This window comes from Leuresthes tenuis, unplaced genomic scaffold (genome assembly GCF_036924035.1).
Source record: "Leuresthes tenuis unplaced genomic scaffold, fLeuTen1.0.hap1 SCAF_6, whole genome shotgun sequence".
Taxonomy (NCBI): Eukaryota; Metazoa; Chordata; class Actinopteri; order Atheriniformes; family Atherinopsidae; genus Leuresthes; species Leuresthes tenuis.
The window spans coordinates 34,156,376-34,183,882 of record NW_027325360.1 but is presented as its reverse complement, the minus strand read 5'-3'; the positions used below and the strand labels follow the sequence as shown (position 1 = coordinate 34,183,882).

The following is a 27,507-nucleotide window of genomic DNA, read 5'->3' as shown; positions in this document are numbered from 1 at the left end:
CTGTTCTCTCTCCATTTCTCTTTACTCTTGTACACCTCAGGGAGGAGGCTGAGCACAGGGAACAGATCAGTAAGACTGGTTATGTACTGGGGGCTGCTCTGGAACCCTTGGAGGAGCTGATTATGCAACAGAGAAAGTTGCAAAAGCTGCTTAACATAATAGACAACACTGAGCAACTGCAAGATAAGATGATCACACTAACTGTTCAGTAAGAGGCTTCTTCAGCTCTACTGCAATGTAAAATGGTACAGGTTATTCTTGTTCACAAGAAAAACTCTACACAATGACTTCTTCATAATCATTAAGTAATTACTGTTATTGTTAATGTAAAAATGATTTCCCTTCTTTTAAGATAAATAAATCATCACTGAATTCAATTTATCAAATGCAACTTAATACATATGGGCTGAATTTGACCTTTTTATAATTCCCTCTCCATGAAACATTTTCAGTGCATATCCATGCCAAGCAAGCCTGTCAACCTTTAGATTTCTCCACATGTCAAGGCTGTTTGTTTGATGATGGACTCCACAAGTGACAGAGTGTTAACAGGTAATTAATTATATATATATATATATACACACATATATATATATATATATATACATATATATATATAAATCTGTGCTTGTGGTAGAAAACCTTGGTGTTTTATTCTACAGTCATTAAATCTCATCAAATTGAAGTAAACTTACAACAAAGACAAAGCCTTAATTACACTCATTAAAATATTACATGATCAATAATGACATTAAAAATAGGACATTGCATGTATAAAATCACACCTGCAAACAAATCTACTGTGGCTCAAAGAAGGCAGAGGATGAAATGAAAGATATTTTTTTTTTCTTTTTCCGGAAATGCATGCATGTGTCTTCAGCCATACAGAGGTGTGTGGGCATATGTGGCGGAAAAACAAAGACTACTACCAAAGAACAACATGTCAGACAGGAGTCTCCAACATTGGAATTTTGCAAAGGACTATTTGATGCATTTTAGAACATTTTAGGATCTTGAATAGCTTTTGCAGCTCCTGTAGTTAACAGCTGGTCCAGGGGACGTAGGAACACCAGCATCACTGTAATGTTATCACTAGAACCACCTGCCTTAGCATGACCAACTAACTTTTCAGCAACTCTCTGCCTTACACTGTCCTTAGAGTGTTCTGGTGGAGGGTCTCTTCCTCCATCAGGGTGAAGAGTCTGCTGGAGTGCATCCAGAACCAGGAATGGGACATCTGAAGGGTTGATTGCATCAAAGAAGCCGTCGCACGCGAGAAGCACGTAGTCCTCGTCCCCTGAGAGCGGAATTGTTGAACAGTCAGCATCTCCAGACACGTAAGGCTTCTGGTCAAAGTCACCTGGAGGAGGGATGGAGATGTGGTTAGCAACAGAAACTCCACACAGCAGCACCACATAAAAATTATATTTACTGGTCGAGGCCTGGAACCCTCTTCATCAAAAGGGGGCATATTGTCAAGCCAAACTAGAAAAGTAAAGAGTCAATCAAAAGGAATGAGCTGGCAAATAGAAGAAGGTAATTAAGCAGTAAAGTCCACTTCCACATAATCAGCAAACGTAACATTCAAGGAAGAACAATTTTGCGATTGCCCATGTGCAGCCCAGAACCAGAACACAGGCTCTGCCCGGGAGAAAGGAGTAACAGAGCCATAAAGACGCGCCAAAGTAAGAGGCTGGTGGCAGCCTGTTGGAAATCCACACTGAACCTGTGCAACTGGAGACAGCAGTATTGGCAGTCGTGGCTTAGAAGGGGGTTGGTTGCCATTAACCCTTGAATAACACGTGGCTCGTTTACTTACCTTCTAAATGTTTGTATATTTATTTATAATTGTTAAAATACAATAAATGTAGAATTAATATAGTTTTGAAGCACTGATATCCACTTTATTTGCATACAATATAATTTAAGGGAATAAGGCACTTTAATTGGTTGAATATGTATTAAGATGTTTATTCATTAGTTTCTTTATTGGTTGCACTTATTTTAAGTTACAAGGTTTGAAATAATTCAATATGTGCGATATTTAACCTTTTTCTATGAAAGGTTTTAACCTAAATAAACTGTTTCAGCATTTGAGTGGAATCCAGTCATCTCTGAGCTGAGGTCCAATCCTTTCATCCTTTTACGTCAATGGTTCTCTTTAATACTGAACATTGCTACAACACCTCACTTTCACCCTCTGGCTGAAACACCCCAGTGCTTCTTATTTGACAGCTTACCGAGCCAGAATGAGACAAAAGAAAGTTTGTTGTGTCATATAACTTTAATTCCAAAGCATTTACATCTAAAAACTGAAACTGTATCAATGTTTTACATGCAAAACATCTGTTCAGCAGTCCTTTTGTATAATTTCTTCTGTTTTATTTTTACCAGGATTATGATTTCGTCAGTTAACCATATTGACTTGGCTGAGGTGAAAAGTAGTAAATTTATGCTTAACACTGGGAAAGGAAACTCATCTGAACCTTAATTTCAACTGCTGCGCATTCCACCTCTGACTGCTGTCAGTCAGGCCTTTACTCTGTGCCGGTTGGAAATAAGATTGTGACATATCCCTGATAAAAACAAAAAGTAAGCAGAACTTGATTTAAAATTTCCCTTGGATTTGCTTCATCTTTTACAATTGAAAAATGTGATTGTCAGCAAAAAAACCCCGTCTCCAAATGTTTATTTCTTTCTTTTACATGGGTCAAAGTTTTTACATAGTTGCATATTCTCTGCTGCCATGTTTGTTTTAACTGCTAAAAACTTTTGTGGTGTTGTAAAGTTTTGTACGCTACTTTCAGGGTCAATTTTTGTGTATACAAAATGACTCTAAATGAGGCCCCAACAAATGAAATGAAGACCTGGTAACACACAATTGGACATTGTCATCAAAGAGAGAGAAAATATTAATGAAACAAATTAATTTCCCTTTGGGATAAATTAGTTTTTTTCCCATTTAATTTCATGGTGGACTTTTGATGGCGTCTTCGTGGCCTCTTCAACAGGACAACAAATTTGTGTGTATGGCTGTACATATGCAGGGCTCACACATAGATTTGTTTTTATGACAGTGGTGTTACATCCCACAACTGTAGGGGGAACCAAATGACAAAAAATGATCAAACACTCTTGTGGTGCCGTTGTTACAAATAGTCCTGTTGTCAAATGCAGTTCTCTCTGTTCTGATCCTCTGGAAATCACTAACCTATTGCTCTCGATACTGCATAGGTTCCATTAACACGCCAGCAACCGATGAAGGTAATACAGCCACCGAGATCCTCAATTCGCTGTTTTTCATCCTGTGAAGTGGAGGACAAAAGACAGACATCATCACTGGTGGTTTAAAAAAATTATATATATATATATATATATATGGAAACAAACTATTTTGAAATTCCAAGCATCAGAGATCTCTTTGCATATGCGTTATTTCTTTACCTCTCTTTCTGGTTTATGCGGATTCATTATAGTGACGACTTGTCCCTTTTTGACCAGTATTGCCTGAGAGTCTCCAAGCCAAGCCACAGTCAATTCCTGACCATGCATCAGCACAGCCACCCCTGTACTACCACTTCGCAGACGCTGTTAACACACAAACACAAAAATACTCAATCAGCATTTTTTTTTTCTGTACCACTTCTACGGAGAATGTGAAGATGAACGCATAGGTTTGTTAAGAGACTAAATTGTATCTCAGTTGCTCCTAGGCTGTCTTTTGTATGCATGGATCCTGAATTGTAACTTTGGGATTGTGTTTTTATGCACACACATTCTAGGATTAGCCTCTAAAATAATGACTTGGTTTATTTCTATTCCTCATAACCAAATGCTAAAAATATATTCAAACTACATGTTTAAAAAATACATTTTAATGAGTTTTAAGATAACAGCAATTTTTATTGTCAGTATAGTGCCTTTTAAAACTCCTGTCTATGACTCCATGAAATTAACAAACCAAACTTATCGAGACCAGCATTTTAAGCCCCAGCCTCATTATTCTGTTTATTGCCATCTTTGCCCTTCCACTACCCGCTGCAATGCTTTTATTCTATGTAAAGCACTTTGAATTGTTTTGTACATGAAATGTGCTTTACAAATAAATTTGACTTTCACTTAAATGAGATGGACAATAGTGGAAACAACTCACACCCACAGTGCAGCAATCTGTCAATCACAAGACTGACTTGGCTTGATGCATGCCCTGATATATGGTTCATTTTAAATTTGAATGAGACTATAATCTAAAGCAACACAAGTTGCCCCTCAAATTCACAAGAAAATATTTATAGTGGTAAGAGAACAAGAAAAAACCCCTTTCATAAAATCTAAGATAGATTGATGGCGGCTGTCGACCAGGAGGAGGAGCAGTTGTCTGCTAACTGTAAGATTGGCAGTTTGGATCCAGATCCTGGATCCTGGCTTCTCCGGACCATATGTTTAAGTGTCCTTAAGCAAGCTGTGTAAATGTGAGTGATGGAGGAAAAAAAAAAAAGCACTGTGTAGTCTGTAAAATTGTATAAACTAAGATGTGCTGTATAACTGTGTGTGTGTGTGTGTGTGTGTGTGTGTGTGTGTATAAATGTGGCTTTTAGTGTAAAAGCAAGTAGACTGGAAAAGTTATATACAAGTTCAGTCCATTTACAAACTTAGACTTTGTTTTAAAACCAAGTCAACCCCTACTGGCTATTAGATAGGCAGTAGATTTAAGGCACATTGGCTTCTTTTCTCATCCAATTTTGATGACCAGAAGCATAACCAAAAAATATCCAAGAACAAATGGAAAGGTAACCAAAAAAAAATAGATTCTTAATTTTTACCTAGTAAATAATGTTTAATCTGATTTAAGTGCAATCAATTCAAGTCTTTTTTACTGAAAACTGCAACATCTTTAATATCTTGAACAGCAGGGTAGAAGATCTGTAGAAATCACTGCAGTCAGGAAAATGGGCTTCTGCTGTTTCAGTACCTCTCTTTTAGCTTTGCCTCTGAACATGTCATCTGTGTGTTTGAAGGCAGCTTTAAAAGCCATGGAAGTGTCACTCTGCAGGGTCTCCTCTTTACTTAGAACAACATGAAGATGAGTAGCAGAGTAGATGGCAGCATCAACACCCCCATGGCCATCAAACACAGCATAGAAGGAACGCTCCACTTCATCCTTGACCATGGTGGAGAGAAACAGCAAAAACATCAGAAAAATTTTTTGTCTTTTTCTTGTAACAAGCCATGTTTCAATTGTAGTGGAAGTCTTGTACCTGGATTCCAAAAAGTTGGTTGAACTCAGCTAAGGCCAAGTGTTTGTCCTCCATCTTCCTCCTCATGTTCTTGATGGAATGAACAGAGCAGTGGTTGATACGAGAAGTGGAGAGGGACAGCTTGGGCAGGTCTTTGTGCCATGCCAGTGCTACATCTATCAGCTTGTTCAGGAAGAGATGTTGGACTGCCTCCGACTGAAGCACTGACAGCATGGGAAAAAAAAAACAATACATGGCAGTCTGTTGCTTTTCTTATACATACTCACTTAATATATTTTATTATAGAAAATATATATTGCTTTTAAGTGCTTTATAGCGCACAGAGTCACATTTAGCTCAATATGCTTCATACTTTTTATCTTTACTAGGATCTACCCCAATTTTCAGGGTGATCGCCCACAATTCTAAGAATATTCTCAGAATATTTCATCACTATGGGCAACTCTTTGCACAAAGAATTTTTTTTAATATGGCAATTGATATTTACAGACTTTTGTAAACAAGAGTAAGTGTGAACAAGCAAATGTGAAAAAAAAGTCATGAATGTCGGAGAATATCTTGAGAATCATGCCCATGTGTTAAAGCTGCTATTCTATTCTATCCTATCCCATCTACAGATGGCAACTGACATCCCTAAATATGTCAATACATTTATAACTTACAGACTACTTTCTCCTCCTCATCCTGGTTGGCCTCAGTCTCCTGAAGGCAGTGGAAAGAGGAGAGGTCACTTTTCAGAAGCTGGGACAGCGCTGCTTGGCAAAGAAGGGCACTGAGGCCTGAAGGCGCACTCCTGATTCAACAGACACGCACAGATGCATATTGTGTCATGGTCTGAAACATTTTTCTAACCGACTCTGCAGTCAGATGATGTATACATGTACAGGCAAATGACAGAGAGCAACAAGTAAACTCTAGCAAAAAAGAAATAAAAGAAAACAAACAAAATTAAAGAAAAAAAAAAGAAAAGAAAAAAGGTAGAATTCCTAAGACCCCAAAAAAATGCTCATTTATAAGAAGTATCTTGTAACACCTTTGATATCAACCACTTCATCTTACACTTGTGGGTCTTTACAAAATTACTTTTTTGTGACAGATTAGACTGGATTTAGGAAGCAGGAAGTTGAGAGAACAATAGAGTTTTAGTAGGCAGGATATGATGTGTTCCTCATGGGGTAAAGTTCGTAAGAGAAATGTGAGCAGACCAGAGACAAGCCTGTGATACTTTGGATGCTCAATTGATTCAAACTAAGTTCAAAGTATTTTCACAGCTGTATAGTGATCATTGATCTACCTAGGTTCATTCGTTGCACTTATTTTCGGTTCACTGAATAGTAATCTACAACATGACTGTACCAAACCTGCTCCAAGTCTTGCAGCAAAGGGAATCTAGACAAGGCTCTAAAGTCCATTGCTGGTGCAAAATTAAGTTCTGTTTTGGAAGTGAGTAAAGACTATTTGGGAAACTTTGGTCCATGAGGCCCGTACTTGTGTGTCAGTGCATCTCCAAGTGAGTATTTTGAGCTGGGCTCAATTTGTGCTTTCTGTGTCTGGACGTTTGTGGACCTTTCTGAAGAAGTTTATATGAACAGTTCTTTGCACACTTTTGCCTCTTTTTCATGGACAGGCAAAGTTTGGAGGATCAAAACCAACACAACTGCAATACGTAGGCTTGTGTTTGCAAAGTTGTTCGAAGAACCATTGGAAAGCAGACACAGAACCATGCCAGGACCCCAACTGAGCCTGGAGCCAACAGTCCAAACTAATATAGACAACCACTGCCCTTTACCACACTGTTTTAGTGGTGCCAATTCTCACACATTGAACATGCTCCATCTCAGTTGGCAAGATTGCAGTGTGCATGGACACAGTGGTTCAGTTTTCTCAATTTCAGTGCTTTGTTTGGTTGTCTGCATACGCATTGTTCCCCGTTGCGATTACATTGTGCTCGACAACTTTAGCTGGCACAATCTCCTTGAAATAGGAATGTTGAGCAAGAGGACTGTTACAGCAGAGTTTCTGCCCTCACATGACATTCCGGAGGACATAACAAGAAGTGTAAGATCACTCGCTAATAAAATTGCCAAACAGACTTCAGTCAGCTTCAAACAAATTCATCAGCTACATCTATGTGCTACTCTTTATTGAGACCTGGCTACACCCACCCATCACTGCTATGGAGCTGGCAGGCTACACAGCACAGCACCACGATAGGACCAGCGACTCCAGTAAGAATAGAGGAGGGGGACTACCTGTGTACATCCACAGCAACTAGTGGAGCAACACAGCAATGGTATCCAGACAGACATTTTACCTTCCGAGGGAGTTTACTGGGGTCATGAAAACTACTGTATACATTCCTCCAGATGCAAATTCAAGTGGTTTGGCTCTCTGACATTTACATAGCAGCATTAGCTTACACCAGAGCCTGTGTCCGGATGCTGTGCATATCATAAGGCGGGGGGGGGCACCACTTCAAACCATGTGGATTTAAAAGCAGTGCTCCCCATATTCCATCAACATGTAAAGTGTGCTACCAAAAGGGCTAACACAGTGGATACACCCCCATCCAGAAAACTGCACTTACCACCACCAAGACTGTTAAAACCTGACCTGATGGAGTCTCTCAGCAGCTGCAGGATAGCTTCAACAAAACTGACTGGAACATTTGTTAATATGACACTTTTGAACAGGATGTATTCAGGAACACTGTCCTGTGTTACATAAAGAGTCATCTGACATGGTGACAGTAGATAAACACATCTGGGTCTATCCCAGTTAGAAGCCCTGGGTGACCAGGGTGGTTCAGCAGCTGTCGAAGGAGAGAAACACTGTCTTCAGGTCTGAACAACGGGTTCTCTAAAGCCGGCCCGAGCCAACCTAAACAGGAGCATCAGGGAGGCCAAAGAGGACTACAGGAGGAGGATCAACGACTACCTGGAGAGCAACAACAGCAGGCAACTGTGGCAAGCAATCCAGCTCCTCACCAATTACAGGCCTTGCCTAGGGGCTGCTGAGCGTGATGCCTTACTGGCAGAGGAGCTGAATCTCTTCTTTGCTCTTTTTGAAGTGGAGTCACCAGAAGCAACCATGCCACTACGAGTGGTGAGACATCATGTAGAGGGCTGTTAACTCAAGAAAGGCGGCAGGCCCTGATGGCATATCCGGACACATGCTGAAAGACAGTGTAGACCACCTTGCTGGGATTTTCACTAGGATTTTCAACAGGTCCCCGTCACAGTTTCCACTCTGCCTGAAGTCCATAGTACCTCTACTCAAATAAATCCTCCATCAACAGCCTCAACGACTACAGACCAGTAGCATTTACGTTCAGCTTCTCTTTGTAGACTACAGCTCAGCATTTAAAACAGTCCTCCACCCTGAACACTTCCAAATAAAAATGAGCTGGTCATCGATTTCAGGAAAAACAAAACAAACATATGTCACTGACGGGGACTGTATGGAAAGGACGTCACGGACTTCCATTTCCTGGGAGCCCACATTGAGGAGGACCTGACCTGGGGCGTGAACACCATATTGCTGGTAAAGAGGCACAGCAGAGACTCTACCTTCTGAAGGTAATCCAACACAAGCAATACATCAGGGTTGTGTTATCTAACCCCCCTTAAGTGTTCATGCTTTTTATACTATGCAATTAGGGATCTGTGCAAGGTTTCTCAAAGAATGTAGTTGTCCTTGCGAGTTTAACCTTTAACTTATAAATTCTAGCTCAACTTTCAATTTTTTTTCATTGATTATTTATTATTTCGGAGGTCTATGCACTGATGAAGATTGCACCTAATTTTTGTTGTACATTACTATGACAATAAAGACATTCTGACTGAAAGGCTCCAGCAATCGAACAAAGGCAAAAACACTTTGCATGTTTACATGACACAAGAAAAAATATAAAATGGACCTAGGCGTTCTGCATGTGTTCAAAAGTTTAAATTTTTAAAACGTGTAAAAATATTCAAAACCTAACTGTAGATCAATATATCCGAATTCCCGATAGAGCTACTCTCATTCCGATATCTTTCTGCTTCTTATGTCAGACTGCTAAACGGGTCAGAAAATTTTACTAAAAAGTAGCCCATTAATGTGTTAACTTGCAGTAGCTTTTCCAGACTGTCCTCCTGCTCTAAAAAAAATCCTGATTTTACATCTTCTCGGTGAGTTGGGATACATGTCTGATCTCTCACAGTGAAAGTTGTAAGTGCCAGAATGTCTTGAGTCTTTTTTCACATTGCACAATATTGCAGTGACAGACATACTTTGGTCAATAACCTGGTTCCCTTCCTGTATATATATACATATATATATAGTGGGTTAAGAATGGTGTACCAATCAGATGGCCAAATACAGCTATAATCATAGCTCGACTCAACTGTGAACGCAAACATATCTACTGTCTAAACTGGTTTAATTTTTCAAATCATACAGTGATGTGTTATAAGACATCATTAGGACAGGGAATCAGTTGAATAGTCCAGAATCTTAAGACAAACCCCCAAATTCCCAAAAATCTGGGATGATGTGTAAATGCAAGTTAGAACAGAATGCTTAATTTGCAAATCTTAAATCTTAATCTTACTCTCTTTATTTAACAGCAGTCTGTAAACATCTGTAAATTGAGGAGACGAGTTGCTGGACCTTAGGGAGAGAAATATTCTTGCCTGATATACTGTAGGATTCCAGATGCTCAGCAGTTCTTTGTCTTCTTTGTTTTATTTTGCATTTCATGATGCACTAAATGTTTTCAAAAGTGAAATGCCTGGACTGCAGACTAGTAAAAACCCCAGACTCCACCACGAAGCAACGCTGTAACAGACGGAGAATACTGTTTAGCATTCTTTTGCTTAAACATAAAAGGCCTTTCCTGAATACACAAGGCCTCTCCCCCCAACACCAACAGAGATGCAGGCTTCTTAACAGAGCCCTGATAACAAGAAAGTCTATCTCTTTTGTAGAACAAGGCATTCATGTAATTCTCCATTATTGGGCTGTCCCAAAAATAAGAGCCTTTAGCTGATCCAAAATGCTGCAGCCAAAGTTCTGATGAGAACTAACAGCAGAGATCATGTTTCTCCAGTTTTAGCTTCTCTTCATTGGCTCCCTGTTAAATTCAGAATAGAATTTAAGATTCTTGTCCTCACATATAAAGCTCTTAATGACCGAGCTCCATCATATCTTAAAGATCTCATAGTTGGATATTTCCCCAACAGAGCACTTTGCTCCCAAACAGCAGGTTTACTTGTTGTTTCTAAAAGTAGAATGGGAGGCAGAGCCTTCAGTTATCAGCCCCCTCTCTGTGGAGCCAGCTCCCAGTATACATTTGGGAATCAGACACCCTCTCTTTTAAGATTAGACATTAAACTTTACCTTTAGATAAAACTTTATAGTTAGGGATGGCTCAGGTGACCATGAAACATCCTATAGTTAAGCTGTTATAGGCCCAGACTGCTGTGGGACCATTAATGACGCACCTCTCCTAACTTTGCTCTTCTTATTCTCCATGTACATTTGACATTATTGTTGTCATTAACTTGTGCTTGTATTTCTCAGCAGGTACCCCTGGCCTGGTTTTATGGTGCTTGTTAATTCCGCCCTTCCTGAGTCTGGTTCTGTGAGAGCTTTCTTCCTGTTTTTTTTCTTTCCACTGCCACATGCATGCCTAAAATGGGGGATTGAATCGAAGTGAAGTTTCAATACAATCTGTTGGTTTCCCATGTAAAGTCAAAGTTAAATTTATTTGTACAGCACATTTCATGTACAAAACAATTCAAAGTGCTTTACATAAAGTAAAAGCATTGCAGCAGGGAGTGGAAGAAGCATTACAAATATGGAAAAGAATATAAATAAAAATAAATTAATAAAAACAAGCAACAGTCTATATAAGTTAAAAGATATCGTGCAGATTTCATGCATAGACACTTGAGAAAAGAAATGTTTTTAACCTGGACTTAAAAATGTCTACATTTGGTGTCACTTTAATCTCCTCTGGCAGTTTGTTCCACTTGTTTGCAGCATAACAGCTAAATGCTGCTTCTCTATGTTTAGTCTGGACTCTGGACTGGACCAGCTGACCTGAGTCCTTGGATCTAAGAGCTCTGGCTGGGTTTATATTCTCTGAACATATCACAGATGTATTTTTGGCCTAAACCCTTCTGGGATTTGTAAACCATCAGCAGGCTTTTAAAATCTATTGTGTGACTGACTGGAAGCCAGAGTAAAGATTTTAAAACTGGTGTGATGTGTTCAGATCTCTTGGTCCTGGTTAAAACTCTAGCAGCAGCATTCTGGATGAGCTGCAGATGTTTAATGCTCTTTTTGGGAAGTCCAGTTAAAAGACCGTTACAGTAATCAAGTCTACTGGAGATGAATGCATGGATGAGTTTCTCCTGGTCTTTTTGGGAGAGAAAACATTTAATTCTGTTGATGCTTCTGAGTTGGTAAAAAGCTCCCTTGGTGACAGCTTTGATGTGGCTGCTGAAAGTCAGATCTGAGTCTATCAACACTCCAAGGTTACGAACTTGGTCAGTGATTGTAAGGGCCAGAGTCTCAAGATATTTATCAACGCTGACCCTCTTGTCTTTGCTACAAAACAGAACGATCTCAGTTTTGTCTTCATTTAATTGTAGAAAATTCTTTCTCGTCCAGGAGTTTATTTCCTGCAGACACTGACACAGTACGTCTGCTGGGCTGCAGTCGTCTGGTGACAGAGACACAAAGTTATGTATCGTCTGCATAACTGTGATAATTGATGTTAAAGTTCTGCAATATCTGACCTAAAGGGAGCATATACACATTAAACAGAAGAGGTCCAAGAAGTGACCCCTGGGAAGGCAACTTTTTTTTTTTTTTTAAATTGGCATTGTATGAATTAGACTAATTTGGAATTTAATGAATTTGATTGGGTTATGATTGTATAACAATGAATTTGATCATAATTGACTGGAATTGGACTGTGTCTTTGACGTGCCCAGAAGTGAAATTTGTTGCGGCTCTATATAAATAAAACTGAACTGATTAAATTGTTTGCTCAAAATTGCAAGCAGGCTATGTTTTGGCTCATCTGCAATTCATAGAGACTCTTTATTGACATCAGGCTCCAAAGACTGTTTAGGCCTGGCATGGAAGTATTTTGCACACCTTTACTAAAATATAAAGAGGGAGCATGTGCACCGGGCCGGTAACTGGCATTTTAGTGGTTGTTTGTTTGCGTCTTGAATATTTTTATTTTTTTATTTTTTTAAAAGATAAGGTGGTGACATAGGTGGAGCTATATGATAGGTTATCTCAGGTCGTGGTCACAGCATAGTGTCACTGCTTAGCCTATAAAATGAGGTTGGCGAAAAATAATGATCTTCATGTAGCTAGTCTGCCTCAGTTGTTCTTGAGTAATAACAGATTACGATATTAATACAGTTAGTGATGTCTTCTTTCTACGACTGATGATGGAGCTGTATTAACACAGGATTAGGAAATTAATGTGTTGGTGGTATTCAAAATATATAAAAAATAAATATAATGGTGAATTGGTCAAAAACTGAAGCGATCTCATGTCTCCATTATGGAACAGTGTCCGAGTTAAATGGTCTTCCTGACTTTTAAGTGAATTGTATCGAGTTTAAAGGTTAACATTATTAAGTGCAGCTGTATTAGACATGGACAGTGACAGTGATGACTGTGCACATTCAAAGTAAACACAAGACATTTGCTACAAAAGAAAATGGACCAGACTCAGTGAATAATTCCCTAAATTCAACAATTAACCTTCTAATACTAACTCAGAACCTAATAAAGAATCTCCTGATCCCTATAAACCCTATATAGACAAGTGAGCAGTGCTGACCAACATGTCATTGGTATCATCAGGTCGAAACCTCCTTTCAGTGTTTCGTCAAGTTGGGCCCACGACACCTCCATTTATTCATATTCTGTATTTTACTAAATAACCTATGTTCCTAGTTTGTACTTTTCCACTCTGCTCATGCTACACAATAGATTACCTTAAATGATCCAAGACTTTAAGATGGCATAACTACACTAAACAACTAGGTCAGACAAAACAACTCTATTGGAGTAGACGGGTCTGGTACATTAGATACACGCCTAAAACAGCACTCACACATGCACACATTGTTTATCACATCCAAAGAACACGAGGAGAACAGTGGTTGGCCTGCTCATGCCACTAAAAACTGGCCAATTATACTCTGTCAAGTGTGAGTACAACCTCTGTGAGTACAACCTCTGTGAGATAAAGCTGAATAGGAATATGAAATGCTTCCGGATAAGAGGGCTCGGCCTGACGGATTTCCTGCGGGAGCTCTATCACTCTGAGTCCAGCGCTGCAATATAGTTTACATGTGATCACTAATAAATACTTAAAATATTTCTCCAGCTTGTTCTTGGGCTTCCAATGAAAGAATCTGGCTAACACTAGACAGTGATCACTGGCATCCCAGGGTCACTCCCCTAATGTCAGCCATCACTGCTCCTCACACCACAACAACCATCTTTTCCTTCCACAACCACAAGCTACCCCAGCCTCTCACCAACTGCACACCAGTCATAGCGGGGTGGGGATACAAACCCTCGTTCGGGTAGGGGGTAATGAAAGTATAGAGGGTTCCAGAGGTGGAGGCAGGACAAGACACACTAACAGATTCAGCAGTCAAACTCACCTAAACAGTCCTACAGTCACTAAAAATGCCAGAAAAAACAAGACCATACAGGCCAAATCAACTGAAATGGCCACCTGGTTTCAAAAGGCTCACATGGGCCACACCCTCAACTTAAATACATCCTGGATTTCTTCCTTCCTTCTCCCAAGAGTCTGTTTACCTTAAGTGCTCCCCCTGCTGGGCCCCCAGCTACTATTGCTTCTTCTAATCTAAATCCACTGACTGGACTTTACTGCCTCATCTGACACTTCCTTCACTATATTCCTCACATTCTGTCCACTTACACCCAACTCCCTCAACTATGAGACAACAGACTTTACAACAAATCCTCTACATTATACTTCCACTGGACATATCCTAACTTTCCATCCTCGCTGCTCTGCTTCTACCCCCAACTCCACCTACCTAAGCTTTTTTCTTTCATATGCTTCTGCTACTAAGTCCTCCCAAGGAACAGTCAGCTCTATGAAATAGACTCTCATTCTACTCCTAGACCACAAGACTATATCAGGCCTTAGATTTGTACAGGCTATTTCCTGGGGAACTTTCCTCCTAAATCTACCTGCATCTCCCAATCACAAGCATCCTCTAAGCTGCCTTGCCTCCTTATTGTCTTATTAACTTTCTCCCCCTCTAGAACAAACTGAATTGCCACTCTCTTCACCTTAGACCCTCCTAAATTCACCTGCCTTCGTTTACCTTCAATACCTGCAGCTTAACTTCTTAATACTTGGTTTTGTCGCCACGTATACACCTTGGGACAGACTAACCTTACAACCTGACAAAATATGCCTTAAAGTTGCAGTACCTAAACATAACGGGTCTCCATTTACCCAGTTTTAGATTCTGGGGAGTTGGCAATACATCATATGTTGCCCCTTTCAAAAATCTAATACTCCTTTCCTCCATACTCCACAGCTCTTTCCAACTAAGCTTTTCTTCTCTACACCTTCCCAATTCCACCGCTGTCCCTGCTTAGCCTGAGCCACTGCCTTTGTACCCCATAACATTTCCTCCTGTCTATAAACCTGCTCAACAACTAGCTTTCTCTTCTCCTTGGGACCTGCTCTACTCCACACTAGTTTGCCTGGGCCAAGCCACAAGCCTCCCCGGCCTATTTGAACATTATCCACAATCTCTGTATGTCTAAGAGTTGCCTCTACCTCCTGAGCTGCCATTCTTGAATTCCATTTCCTCCCCTTAGTTGGGTTTGGAACTACCTTACTAATGTAATGGTAAATTATCTTACAATGTTTCTTAGAACTGCTTTAGAAACCCCCACAACAGGCTTGCCAATCTGCATTAACCATTTGTCTCTTAATTAACACCCAGACACAATAATTGGTTTAAACTGTGTGTCTTTTAATTATCAACAGGACCACATCCTGGATCCTGTTCCGAAGTGTGAGACATTCCCCTAGGGGGTGTGGTAAGGTGAAGGTTGAACAATACACACCCAAAGGACAAAGCCCCCTCCTCAGGTATAAATGTTTTACCTTCCCTTTGTCTAGGGTCTTTCTTCACCATAACCACAGAGTGGTGTTGACTGACCTCTCATACAGTTCCCATACAGTGCCACAGTACTTAAGCATCTAGGAACATCTAGCCACTTCCTAATGTAAAAGCTAACTAACCTTTCCATTCTTTCTGCAACAGATAATGGAATCTCATACACAGACAGTGGCCACATCAACCGAGGAAACAATCCAAACTTCAGACGCCACAGCTTCAAATTTCCTGGAAGCCCTGGTTTATCTATTCTATCCAGTCCCTCAGCAACATCTTTCTGAAACTGCACTGCCTGCTCTCCATCATTTAGGTCTGCCTGGTACCACCTACCTAAACTCTTTACAGCCTTTTCCCTAATCATTGGAACTTTCTATCACTTAATTTCCCTCTACTTGTTGAGATACTTCAAGACTTAAGTAAGTTTGATTTTCATACCAGCCTATTTTAGATTTTTATTAAGTCTCTCATATATTCTTTTCATACATGTCACTGTTGCTACAACCCACTTAGAAGCTCTAATAATGATCTCCATCGCCATTGTAGATGATAATGGAGAAATCGTACACCCTGCCATTATGCCTATTTCTAGCCTCTGCCAACCTGTTGTGACACCTGCTGTGCTTCGGCACAGTAATATCCTGGAAATATGCTCTTAGTAAGTTAACAACTACTACAGACACTCTAAAATAATCAAACGCTTTCCAAATAAGGCTATGTGGCACTGAACCAAATGTATTTGCTAAATCCAGAAATATAACATGAAAGTCTTTTCTCTCACTCTTGGCTGTCTGAATATGATGCCAAATCATGCTAATGTGCTCTAAACACCCTGCAAAACCTGGTATTCTTGCCTTCTGCACAGTAGTATTTATCTATTAAGCTATTCCTTTCTAAATAACTAGCTAATCTCTGTGCAACTACACTAAAGAAAATCTTCCCCTCTACATTTAGGAGAGAGATCATCTGGAACTGGTTCAGGACCGAGGACTCTTTCTCCTTTGGAATAAGAACGCCTCCTGCCCTACGCCATGCTCCAGGAATAAACTGTTTCTCCCAAACTATTCTTAATTGCCTCCACAAAAACTTTAGGATATCAGGTGCACTTTTATAAACCCAGCAGGGGGCTCCATTTGGCCCTAGGGCCGACGAAGTCTTTGCACGCCTGACTACATAAACTAGACTATATTAATTGACATATCTTTATGATTAACACTTTTGTATCGACTCTTCTCTTTATTGCAGAAATATTGTTCTTGGGTTTGCTGCTTGACAAAACCTGAACTATTACCCAGAGATAACAGACAGATACCACAACAATGGTTCTTTCTTTTTCTCCTTCTGCTCTGGATGCTCAATATCATGTGAATAAAGCAGGCTTGTCAGAACATAGGGAGAAACTTTTAATCTTACTATTAGCTTGCTAAGCCACTGATCTTGCTTAAATGCCATGCCCGTGTGGACGCGTGATTAACATCCTGAAAGGATATACAACATATTCTACTGGAGCCAAGTAGCAGACTCATGTTAAAGAGTGGCGAGCACAGATACATTCACATGCATCCACATGGCATAAATTGTAGACCAACCATCAACTATCAATTCAACCGTTGGGTATCTGCTGCCAGAGATGACAACAAGCTCTGGTGTTGAATTTGCTGTATAGCCAACTGTGTACACAGAGCATAGATAACTTACAGGCCATGTAACTCATCTCAGATGAAAAAGTTATACAGAATAGAATCTGACTGCTTGTTATATCTTTTTTCCATTTTTTTCTGAGCATAAAATTGGAAAACAGAACTTTTTTATTGAACCTTTCATTAGAGTTTGGCAAAATTTCTTTAAAAAAAATTATGTGTGTTTACTCTTGTATCGACATAGCTGTCGACCTTCTTAAGTCTTCAAACCTAAAAAACATTGAAATGCATTTTGTGGACCTCTGCCTCCCAGTCATACCTGGCAGCCAGCAGCCTCAGCCCTAGCTCGAGGCTTTCTCCATGCAGTTCCTCCAGACTGACTTTGCAGCTCAGGGGGCTGACTGGTAATGGACTTCCTTCCTCGAGAACAGTCGGAAACTCTTCCACAAACCTTTCAAGGAAACACAGAGCCTCTTCCTCCATCTCAGTCAGTTGTGTCTTTGACATCAGTGAACAGTGGGCCATAGAACCAACTTTCACTCAGATTCTGTGACATATAACTGATGAAAACAAGTAACATACAAAATGTTAATCTCCAGCTAACAAAACTTCTAAACATTATATCACTTTACATTGTTTCATTTTTGACAATAAGACATAACAGTAAACAAAATGCAAGACTGCATGTATGATCGAAAGACTTTCTTGCCCCATCGTTAACCTTTTTAGCCTTAACATGAATTTTACAGTATGTGTTTTCACAGCACTGTCCTTACATTTTCATGTTCATGCTGTTCTGAGCGATCAGTAGCTGCCGAAATGTTCAAAGCAAAGCTAAATTAAATAAACTGTTTCTAAAATGTTCTTTTCATAAAAATTTACATATTAAGATTAATCTTAAGTAGTCTGTTTGAAAAATGTTCAACTTAGGAGTTAAAGCACAGTATAATATAATCAAAAGCCCCTCAAGCGGAGACGGGGCACATTCATTTGTGATACAGCTATTTCTGGTTTCATAAGTGCAGCAGATAGAAACGGAATGAATGATGTTGTTAAGGCATATGTCAGGATTCTTGGAGTTCAGCGGTGGATTTTCAAACACAATTAGAAAAGTTCTGAACCTTAAAACTACATTCTTCTGACTCACTTTAAAGTACACCAACATTTGTTATTTACATTACAGATCCTGAAACTGCCCTGGAGCACTGGGGAGGTAAGACACAGTACAGGTTGGTTCTGTATTAGGCAGAAGGCTAGACTCTCTCAGTGCTGTGGTGAAGCAAGAGATGAGGACGAAATTATATTCTGTTTTGGAGAACAATAAACATCCTCTCCACAGCAGCCTGGTAGGTCAGAGGAGCAGCTGCAGTGAGAGGCTGCAGGACTGAGAGGTTCAGGAGGTCCTTTGTCTCCACAGCCATAAGGCTGTTTTTCTTAAATTAATTTATGTATTCATTTATTATTATTACTCTAATATGCAATCATTGTAAGAATTTAAAAAAGTAAATAAAATTTAATTTTTCCCACTAGGGGACGAATAAAGTATATTTCCTATTCTATTCTATAAGGAAAAACATACTTTTTCCATATTAAGTACATTAAAGAAAAATTCCATTGTGCTGCTATTTTTAGGGCAGCATAACAGATCCTTGACCACAAAAAATAAGACTGGATTGGAAAAAAAAGACCAGGTAAAAGAAAACAAACAAATATGGAAGATGCAGCAACAAGACTGAAGACAATAGTATAAGAGGAAGTGAAGAAGGAGAGAAAGTGTAGAAGCAACCTCTAAACATCAGATTTAATTTTATTAAAAAAAAACAGACAGATACAGGGTTTGCTTGGTTGCCATCAATAAGTAATAACTGATTTGCTTGGCTCGGACAGTCAAGTTGCTGACTTGCAGGTTTAAATTCATGTAAATAATAATATCGATAGTTTCTCCTCCCCCTCTCTGTAGGCTTTAAATCAGAAGACATTTAAGCTGTGGTTGATTTCTGTAATTAAACTAATGAAACATGTTAATATAATCTAGAGATTTACTTTTAGTTCTCTGCATCATGACTAATGGGAACACAAACCATAACACCAATATGTTGATCCGTGTTATGGTATGATGAGAAATTTAAATGTAAATTATAAATCATGTCATTATCACCTCTGTCTCACAGATGAAGCCTCAGTTAGCACCTCAGCTCTGTTTCAGACTAATATGGAAATGTGTTCAGTTTGTTCAGTTTTAGCAACTTTCATACCAAAATCTGTCAAAATGTTCTGTGCTGTTATACAACAGAGGACAGTATAATAAATACAATGCATATTTATTGAAATCACACAAACCCCACATTCAAATTCTTCAAAAATGTAGATCAGAAAGCACACTGGATTACAAATAAACTAGAAAATTTAATTTTTTGTTTTGTTTTGTCATTTTGTTAGTATGTTTGTTCATCACGTAAAAAGTACGTAGAAACTGCAGTTATTCAGCTATTTGAATTCTCAAAGGAAAGGCGCTCCAATGTTCCCTAATTATCTCCTTTATCATATAAAGACACACCAAACCATCCTTAATGACAGAAAGGAGATAATTCTGTTCCACAATTCCTTGTGGATGCAACTGTTATTTTCATACAGTCTTACTTCATGAAATTCATGTTTACAAATATGAGGAGTGGAGGATGAGTATGATCTAGGGCTGGGCGGTAAAACGATTGCAAAATTAGATTGCAATTAAATCCATGTCGATCTCAGTGACAAGCATGCAACATTTTCAGTCGATCCATCTACAGACTCAGCTGTATATTCCAAAGAACACTCCAGTCCAATGAGGTAAGGAGCCTCGAAGCTGGTTGCAAACCACCAAGAAAACCCAAAAATACAATAACCTTCCTGTGGACAGAGGACGGAATCTGAGAAGAAACACAGAACTGTAGCTGCAGAGAGCTACAAAAGTGGCGTCAAGGCTGAATTTGCGTAATCTTCCCAGATTGTGGAAGCAGTTGACAAAAAAAAGGTCCCACTAAGTCAGTCATACGGAAGTGGGTTAGATTCAGTAAAAATTATGAATTATCTCGAATTTGATTTAAATTATATCTATATTTATATTGCATCATTACATTTAATGTAAAAACATGAAAATACTACCTTAAACGTCTAATCTAAAGCACTTTTTGTAGAATACTTATTGAATATTTGTAGTTTCACTGCTGCAGACCCACATCACATGTATATGCTATGCTGATGATACTCAGCTGTACCCGTCTATGAAACCAGATGAAACCAATAGGTCGGTCAGGCTACAAGCCTGTCTTAAAGACATAAAGACCTGGATGACTCAGAACTGTCTGCTTCTACATTCAGACAAAACTGAAGTTGTTCTCTTTGGACCTGAGCGCTTCTGGGAGAAATTATCTAGTTATATCAGACCTGGGCAAATTACGGCCTGCGGGCCACATCCAGCCCTTTGTGCGTCCCTGTCCGACCCGCCTGCCAACCTTAAATTACAACAATAAATTAAACAAATATCTATGTCGTGCGTGCAATACAACTGTGCTGCTTTTATTTTGAAAGTGCTACATTTGTGTTACTTCCATGTGCGTGCGTGCGCGTGAGCTGTGAGTGAAGGTGAACAGCCAAGTGATGCTAGCCAGATTACCCCAAGATGTCAGCTCACGCTAAGAAAAGAAAAGTTGATAACGAATGCCGTGTTTTCAACAAGACATGGACTGCCAAGTATTTCTTTACAGAAATTAAAGGTAACGCTGTGTGCTTAATTTGTGGTACACAGGTCGCTGTGTTTAAAGATTAGAATTTGAATCGCCACTACACCACCATGAGGATAAATACAGAAATCTGACTGAGAAAGAGCGCGCAAGGGAGTCTGATGCGTTGCTAGCAAAACTGCAAACCCAGCAAGGACTTTTTACCAAACTTCACACCCCCAAAGATGCAGCCGTCAGGAGAAGCTATGCAATTTCTCACAAAATCGCCAGAAAAAGTAAGGCGTTTTCTGACGGAGAGTTCATTAAGGAGTGTTTTTTTGGACTCTGTTGCACTGATATGCCGGAGAAAAAGGCTGCGTTTGAGAACGTGTCACTCTCCCAACGCACTGTAACGAGGCGGGCTGAGGACATCGCTGAGAACTTGGAGCTTCAGCTGAAGAATAGAGTGGCCGACTTTGACTATTTTTCTCTGGCTTTGGATGAGAGCTGCGATGTACGCGACACCGCCCAGCTCCTCATCTTCTTACGTGGGATAACTGCAGACTTTAAAGTCACGGAGGAGATGGCAACCATGCAGTCAATGAAAGGGACAACCACTGTTAATGACTTATTCACAGAGGTAAATGCATGTTTGGACATGTTAGGACTGAAATGGGACAAGCTGGCAAGTGTGACAACAGACGGTTGTCCAAATCTGACAGGGAAAAATGTTGGCCTTTTAAAGAGAATGCAGGATAAAGTGACAGAAATTAACCCTGTGCAGAAATTGACATTTTTGCATTGTATTATACGTCAGGAAGTGTTGTCCAAGACAGAGTTAAAAATGAAACATGTTGTTGATGCTGTAACTAAAACAGTTAACTTCATCAGAGCGAGAGCATTAAATCACAGGCAATTTGTTGCACTTTTGGAGGAAAATGAGATTGGACGTGGTGACATAAGCTATGACTGCACCGTCAGGTGGCTCAGCCTGGGCAAAGTGCTGAAAAGTGTGTGGGACCTGAGAGACCAGATTCAGGAGTTCTGTGTGAAGAAAGGACATGACATCAGAGAGCTTTAAGATGAAGACTGTGTGGCAGACCTTGGATTCGCTGTGGATGTGACTGCACTCATGAATGAACTCAACGTCAAACTGCAGTGCAAGAGCCTTTTTGTACATGAGATGTACAGTGCAGTGAAGGCTTTCATGAGAAAGTTGCAGCTTCTCTCAAGCCAAGTGAAGGACAACATTCTGACCCACCTGCCAACACTAAAGGAAGCAACAAGATCAGCCGATCACCTACACAAGTACTCATCCATGTTAGAAGCACTGCATGGAGAGTTTGAGGCGATTTCAAGATTTCAAAACTCTTGAAAGTGAAATGCACATGGTTTCTTCTCCCTTCAACTGCAGTGTGGATAATGCACCAAGTGATGTTCAGATGGAACTCACTGACCTGCAGTCTGACATGCTTCTGGCAGAGCACTTCAGGTCAGTCTCACTGCTGGACTTCTACTCCTCCCTCAAAGAGGAGAACTTTCCACACCTGAGGAGGCATGCTCAGAGGATTCTAGTCCTCTTTGGATCTACTTATGTATGTGAACAGACATTCTCAGTGATGAAGTTCAACAAATCCAAACACAGATCCTCTATCACAGATGACCACCTCTCAGCTGTCCTTCACATAGCCACCTCAGACATTCAGCCAGATTTCAATGCCCTTGTTCAAGCCCAGAACAGACTGGATTATTCTCACTGAAGAGTTAAATGAGGTGGAAAACATTACAAGTTATTGTTTGTTGTATTGCTGTATTTCTATAAACTTGTTCAGATACTGTATTTTAGTGCATTTTACAATGGAATAAAGTTGAGCAGAATTAAGTTCAAGTTATCGTCGGTGTGGCCCTCTGACACAATTCAGGTTTCTCATGAGAACCCTTGTATAAATTAATTGCCCACGCCTGAGTTATATAGTTACTCTAGATGGTATTTCCTTGGCTTCTAGTTCTACAGTGAGGAACCTTGGAGTTATTTTTTACCAGAATTTATCATTTGATGCACATATAAAACTGGTTTCTAGGACTACCTTCTTTCACCTTCGTAATATTGCTAAAATCAGGAACATCCTGTCTCAGAGTGATGCAGAGAAACTAGTTCATGCATTTGTTACTTCAAGATTGGACTACTGTAATTCCTTATTATTGGGCTGTCCCACATATTCTCTGAAAAGCCTCCAGCTGATCCAAAATGCTGCAGCCAGAGTTCTGATGAGAACTAACAGGAGAGATCATGTTTCTCCAGTTTTAGCTTCTCTTCATTGGCTCCCTGTTAAATTCAGAATAGAATTTAAGATTCTTCTCCTCACATATAAAGCTCTTAATGACGAGCTCCATCATATCTTAAAGATCTCATTGTAAGATATTTTCCTAACAGAGCACTTTGTTCCCAGAGTTTCTAAAAGTAGAATGGGAGGAGGAGCCTTCAGTTATCAGGCCCCTCTCTTGAGGAATAAGCTGCCAGTAAATGTCCGGGAAGCAGACACCCTTTCCACTTTTAAGATTAGGCTTAAAACTTTCCTTTTTGATAAAGCTTATAGTTAGGGATGGCTCAGGTGATCCTGAAACATCCCATAGTTAAGCTGCTATAGGCTTAGACTGCTGGGGGACCTCATCTGTCACACCTTTCCTCACTTTGCTCCCTGAGTCTGGTTCTGCCAGAGGTTTCTTCTTGTTAAAAGGGAGTCGTTCCTTTCCACAGTCGCCACAGGCACGCTCAGGATGGGAGATTGGACTGAAGACAAGTTTCGGTGCAATCTGTTGGGTTCCTTAGCTAGGATATTATTTTTTGAATTGGCTCTATATGAAACCATTGGATTATGATTACAATGAATTGAATTCCAATTGGCTTGAATTGGACTTTATTACTTAAGTGACTTGAGATGACAATTGTTGTAATCTGGCGCTATATAAATAAAATTGAATTGAAATTGAATGTGTATGGCTGTACATGCGGAGTGCCACACAGAGATTTGCTTTTATGACAGTGTTGTTATATCTCACAGCTGTGCCAACGAGAACAACATTGCCTAATTCTTTAGTGTTACTTTAAAGGGAAAATAATGACTAACCTACAAGAAATACAATATAGTCAAACTGGACAAAATGGCTGTTTTCTTCTGTCGTTGTGAAGCTGAAGTTATATCTAAATTTTATCTTTTTTTTTTTTTTTTTTTTTTTTTTTTTAAAATCACACCTTTGTATTTTGCACACTGACCAGATCACACTTCATTACTCTAGTAAATAAACTGGATTACTCAATCTGCCATAATCCGTGGCCCATGTTTCCATAACTTAGATATTCTACCATCAGATGTTTTATTTTGCAAATACTTCATACCTGGTAACTTTGGTGAATATGGTGAAAATCCTTTCCTTAATTAAATTGAAAGGAAAACAGACCAGAATCTGTGTCCCCTGGGTGTATGGCTTTGATTATATCTCATCATCAGGTGTTTTGTTCATACTTTAAATCATGCCTAATAACCTTGCATAATATGGTGAAATGTCGTCTTCCCTTTCGAATGCATGATGTGATCCACGATAAATCTCACACGATGGTAAATTGTTTTGCAAATGATGACACTTAATAGTTTCATGCATTTTTGTCAAGACCAAAATGAAAATGACGAGACGTTGTTATTACTGAAATGGATGAGGTCCGTCATTTAAATAAGTAATCACTTTTGAGTCCTGAAAGCAATTCTTATCAATAATATTTCTCATATATGTCTCAATGTTTCAACTATGCAGCAGTCAGCTTTTGATTCACAGCTTCCAGTTTGTAAACTAAAGAGATACGTTTCACTGCATTTTTGGAACGCAGATCATGCCAGACAAGGTCCTGTATGAAAAACAGTAGGAACACTGGAGTGACTTATTCCACAGATGGCATAGAGCAATCAATGGTTTGTGTCTTATTTGTGCAGAAATGAGCAATGTCACTGCTTTATCCGCATGTCGATTATCCTAGACTAAATAGACTAAGTTGATCAAATCTAAAATAAATGACTTTATTGTAGATTTTTAAAACACAATTTGTGAAATCTTTCCTTTTCACAAAAGTCCCAGAAGTCCTTGTCTTTCCAGGTTAGTCTTTATTTACATTAAGATCTCCTGCTTCTCACTTCATAGTAAAAAGAGAAGAAATTTATGCATTTTCAGAATTACTTATCTCTAGGATAATATATCCATTTACATGTACCATCATTTCAGACCCTCTCCTTCTCCTTACAAACTTACCTATCAGACTCTTCTGTGAACATCATCACCTGCATTTGATCCTTTTTTTATGCAAGTTCATTCCCATGTACCTCATTCTATTATCTCATCTTGGTGTCCTAGTTTATCTTTGCTCACAAAGTAAACTGATTTTAACCTACATTTATCTGCTCTAAGTGAGGAAGTGAAATCACCATATTACTTAAACTACTGATAGCGAAATACTCAATCTAAATCCAACTATAATCATTTTTAATCCCAATTTTCGGAGTGCTTAAATTACAACTAAAACCTTCATATCCATGTTTGTCTTTCTTTATTCATGCTAGACAAATTTGACATAAAATCACATTTATTTCAGACCTTACAATCATAATTCAGCCTCTTTCGGGAAACTTCAAGTTGTCGTTGAGATTCAAGTGATACTTTCAAGGAGTTGTTAGTGAGAAGGAAACTTCCTATCAAGTTGTTATCATATATATATTATAATGATTAATGTGGTCAGTTAAAATTGTTTATGTGTATTGTTTTAACATATTTTAAACACCCATTGTTTAACAATGAATAAAAAGAAGGTTAATAAACAGAATATTACAATGCTGTTGACCAACCTCTGAAAATATCACATTTAAGATGTACTTGTCTCATAAGATGCAATAATGCAGACCGCAAGAGAGAGTAAAATTAGTAAAAGGGGCTCTGTACTTTTTGTCAGATTTTCGTTTCATTCATAAACAATTATGTTCTACAGTATTTTGCAGTTATAGACTTTGAATATTGTCTAGTAAGCACTGACAATGGCCATTCTCAATTTCAGCACTTTTAAGTCCAAAGCATAGTGTGATATGTTGATCAAATCATTTTCAATACGACAAAGCCTTTATTTATATGTACTTCCCTGTCCCAATGGTAAATGGACTTGTATAGCGCTTTTCTAGTCTAACTGACCACTCAAAGCGCTTCACTACATGCCACATTCACCCCACTCACACACATTCATACAGCACGTCTTAAGATACTTAACTACGTGCTTTTCTAATCACTCATACACACATTCGTACCCCCAGTGATACACTGGGAGGCAACGTGGGGTTCAGTGTCTTGCCCAAGGACGCTTCGACACGTAGCCCGGGGAAGCCAGAGTCGAACCGACCTTCCGATTGGTGGGCAACTGCTCTTCCTCCTGAGCTACAGCCGCTCCCAACCAATGCAACCAGGTAGTTATGGTTCTTGAGGCATTGTTGGTTTGTCACAAAACCCTTAACTCCAATTGTTTTCCCCCACTGGCATAAGACATTAAATATGGTGAAAGTGCAGGAAAGGTCTCAGATCAACTTTTAATTGTCAGTTGGGGATAGGCCTCAGTTAAAAAAAAAGAAAAAAGAATAACTCGCAGGAGGAGCAGGAGAAGAAGAGCAGGGTCTGAAATTTTGACAGTAGTGGAAGGACTATTGAGATGACAAACATATTACTCCACAATGCACAGTAGGCTTTGACAGAAGGATTCTCCAAAAAACTTCAATATCAATTATTGAAGGGCATAAATTAGTTCAGATTTAAAAAGTCTAACTATTGTTATTTTCATACAGGACCTAGTCTAATGTGAAATACATATGAAGAAAGCCAAATTACCCATTTCTGCATTTTCATAAATCAAATGAAAGACTTAACAACACAAAGTACTGATAACCCTTTACCCTCTGCAGAATAATCTAACTGTTGCGGTAAATGTAATGCTAAACAGAGTCTAAGATGCTCTACATGCTAAAAAAAAAAGTACTGAAGTAGACTTTTATGCATATCCCTTTAAATCGCAAACCGGGAGCTGTGAATCGAAGCCAACTTCAGTGTCGTCTCGTCTTACCAGTTGGTATAAACGACAGTTTAATCAGAGCATTAACATGTTAGGAGAAGAGGGTCCTGCACACTTCTGCAGGTTCCAATAAGTAGATCAGTTTCTGCAACAGTGCAGTTTCCAGAATCTGCTTTAGATCAGGACAACTGTCGCAACGACTAACATTAATACCAAGCATCGACAGTCTTTATATTGTACTTGACACACCCATGAGAAATTAAATTCGCTTAATGGTGTGTTGTCGTATTACTTCGATTTTGACCGGAAACTTTGTCAAGGCTGAAGTTACACTCTGTGCGTGTCATCGAGAGCTTGAATAAATATACATTATCTGCTAGGTTGGTTGCAAAATTTCACTGTTTTGCTGTCTTACCTGGGGCTGGGAGCAAAATGCGTACACCCGAGCTCTCTATCAGCACACAACTGAGGGAAGCACGCCTTTAGAAAGACAAAGGGCTCATTTCCCTTTTTCAGTCTCTTCGCTCGACTCATCTGTTTTACGAGCCTGTGACCCGGAAATCGATCTCAGTAAACCATTCGGGAACTTCTGAAATCCCAAATGCACCACGAGGAGGGTGG

At 39.4% G+C, this 27,507-nt stretch overlaps 1 protein-coding gene and 1 pseudogene across 1 annotated transcript in view; one reads left to right on the top strand and one right to left on the bottom strand.

Moving 5' to 3' along the window:
• Window positions 1–27,507, bottom strand: part of ppm1f (protein phosphatase, Mg2+/Mn2+ dependent, 1F) — a 27,956-nt gene extending 449 nt beyond the window's left edge. Inside the window, exons 1-8 of the mRNA XM_072388587.1 lie at window positions 27,302–27,507; window positions 17,414–17,654; window positions 5,921–6,051; window positions 5,259–5,461; window positions 4,973–5,161; window positions 3,445–3,588; window positions 3,212–3,305; window positions 1–1,360 (exon numbers count right to left, since the gene is read on the bottom strand). The exon at window positions 1–1,360 is cut by the window's left edge and continues 449 nt beyond it. Of these exons, the coding sequence (XP_072244688.1) occupies window positions 996–1,360; window positions 3,212–3,305; window positions 3,445–3,588; window positions 4,973–5,161; window positions 5,259–5,461; window positions 5,921–6,051; window positions 17,414–17,619 (1,332 nt within the window). The 5' untranslated portion in view covers window positions 17,620–17,654; window positions 27,302–27,507 and the 3' untranslated portion in view covers window positions 1–995. The remainder of the gene's footprint in view (window positions 1,361–3,211; window positions 3,306–3,444; window positions 3,589–4,972; window positions 5,162–5,258; window positions 5,462–5,920; window positions 6,052–17,413; window positions 17,655–27,301) is intronic.
• Window positions 20,886–22,555, top strand: LOC140309263 (general transcription factor II-I repeat domain-containing protein 2A-like; annotated as a pseudogene).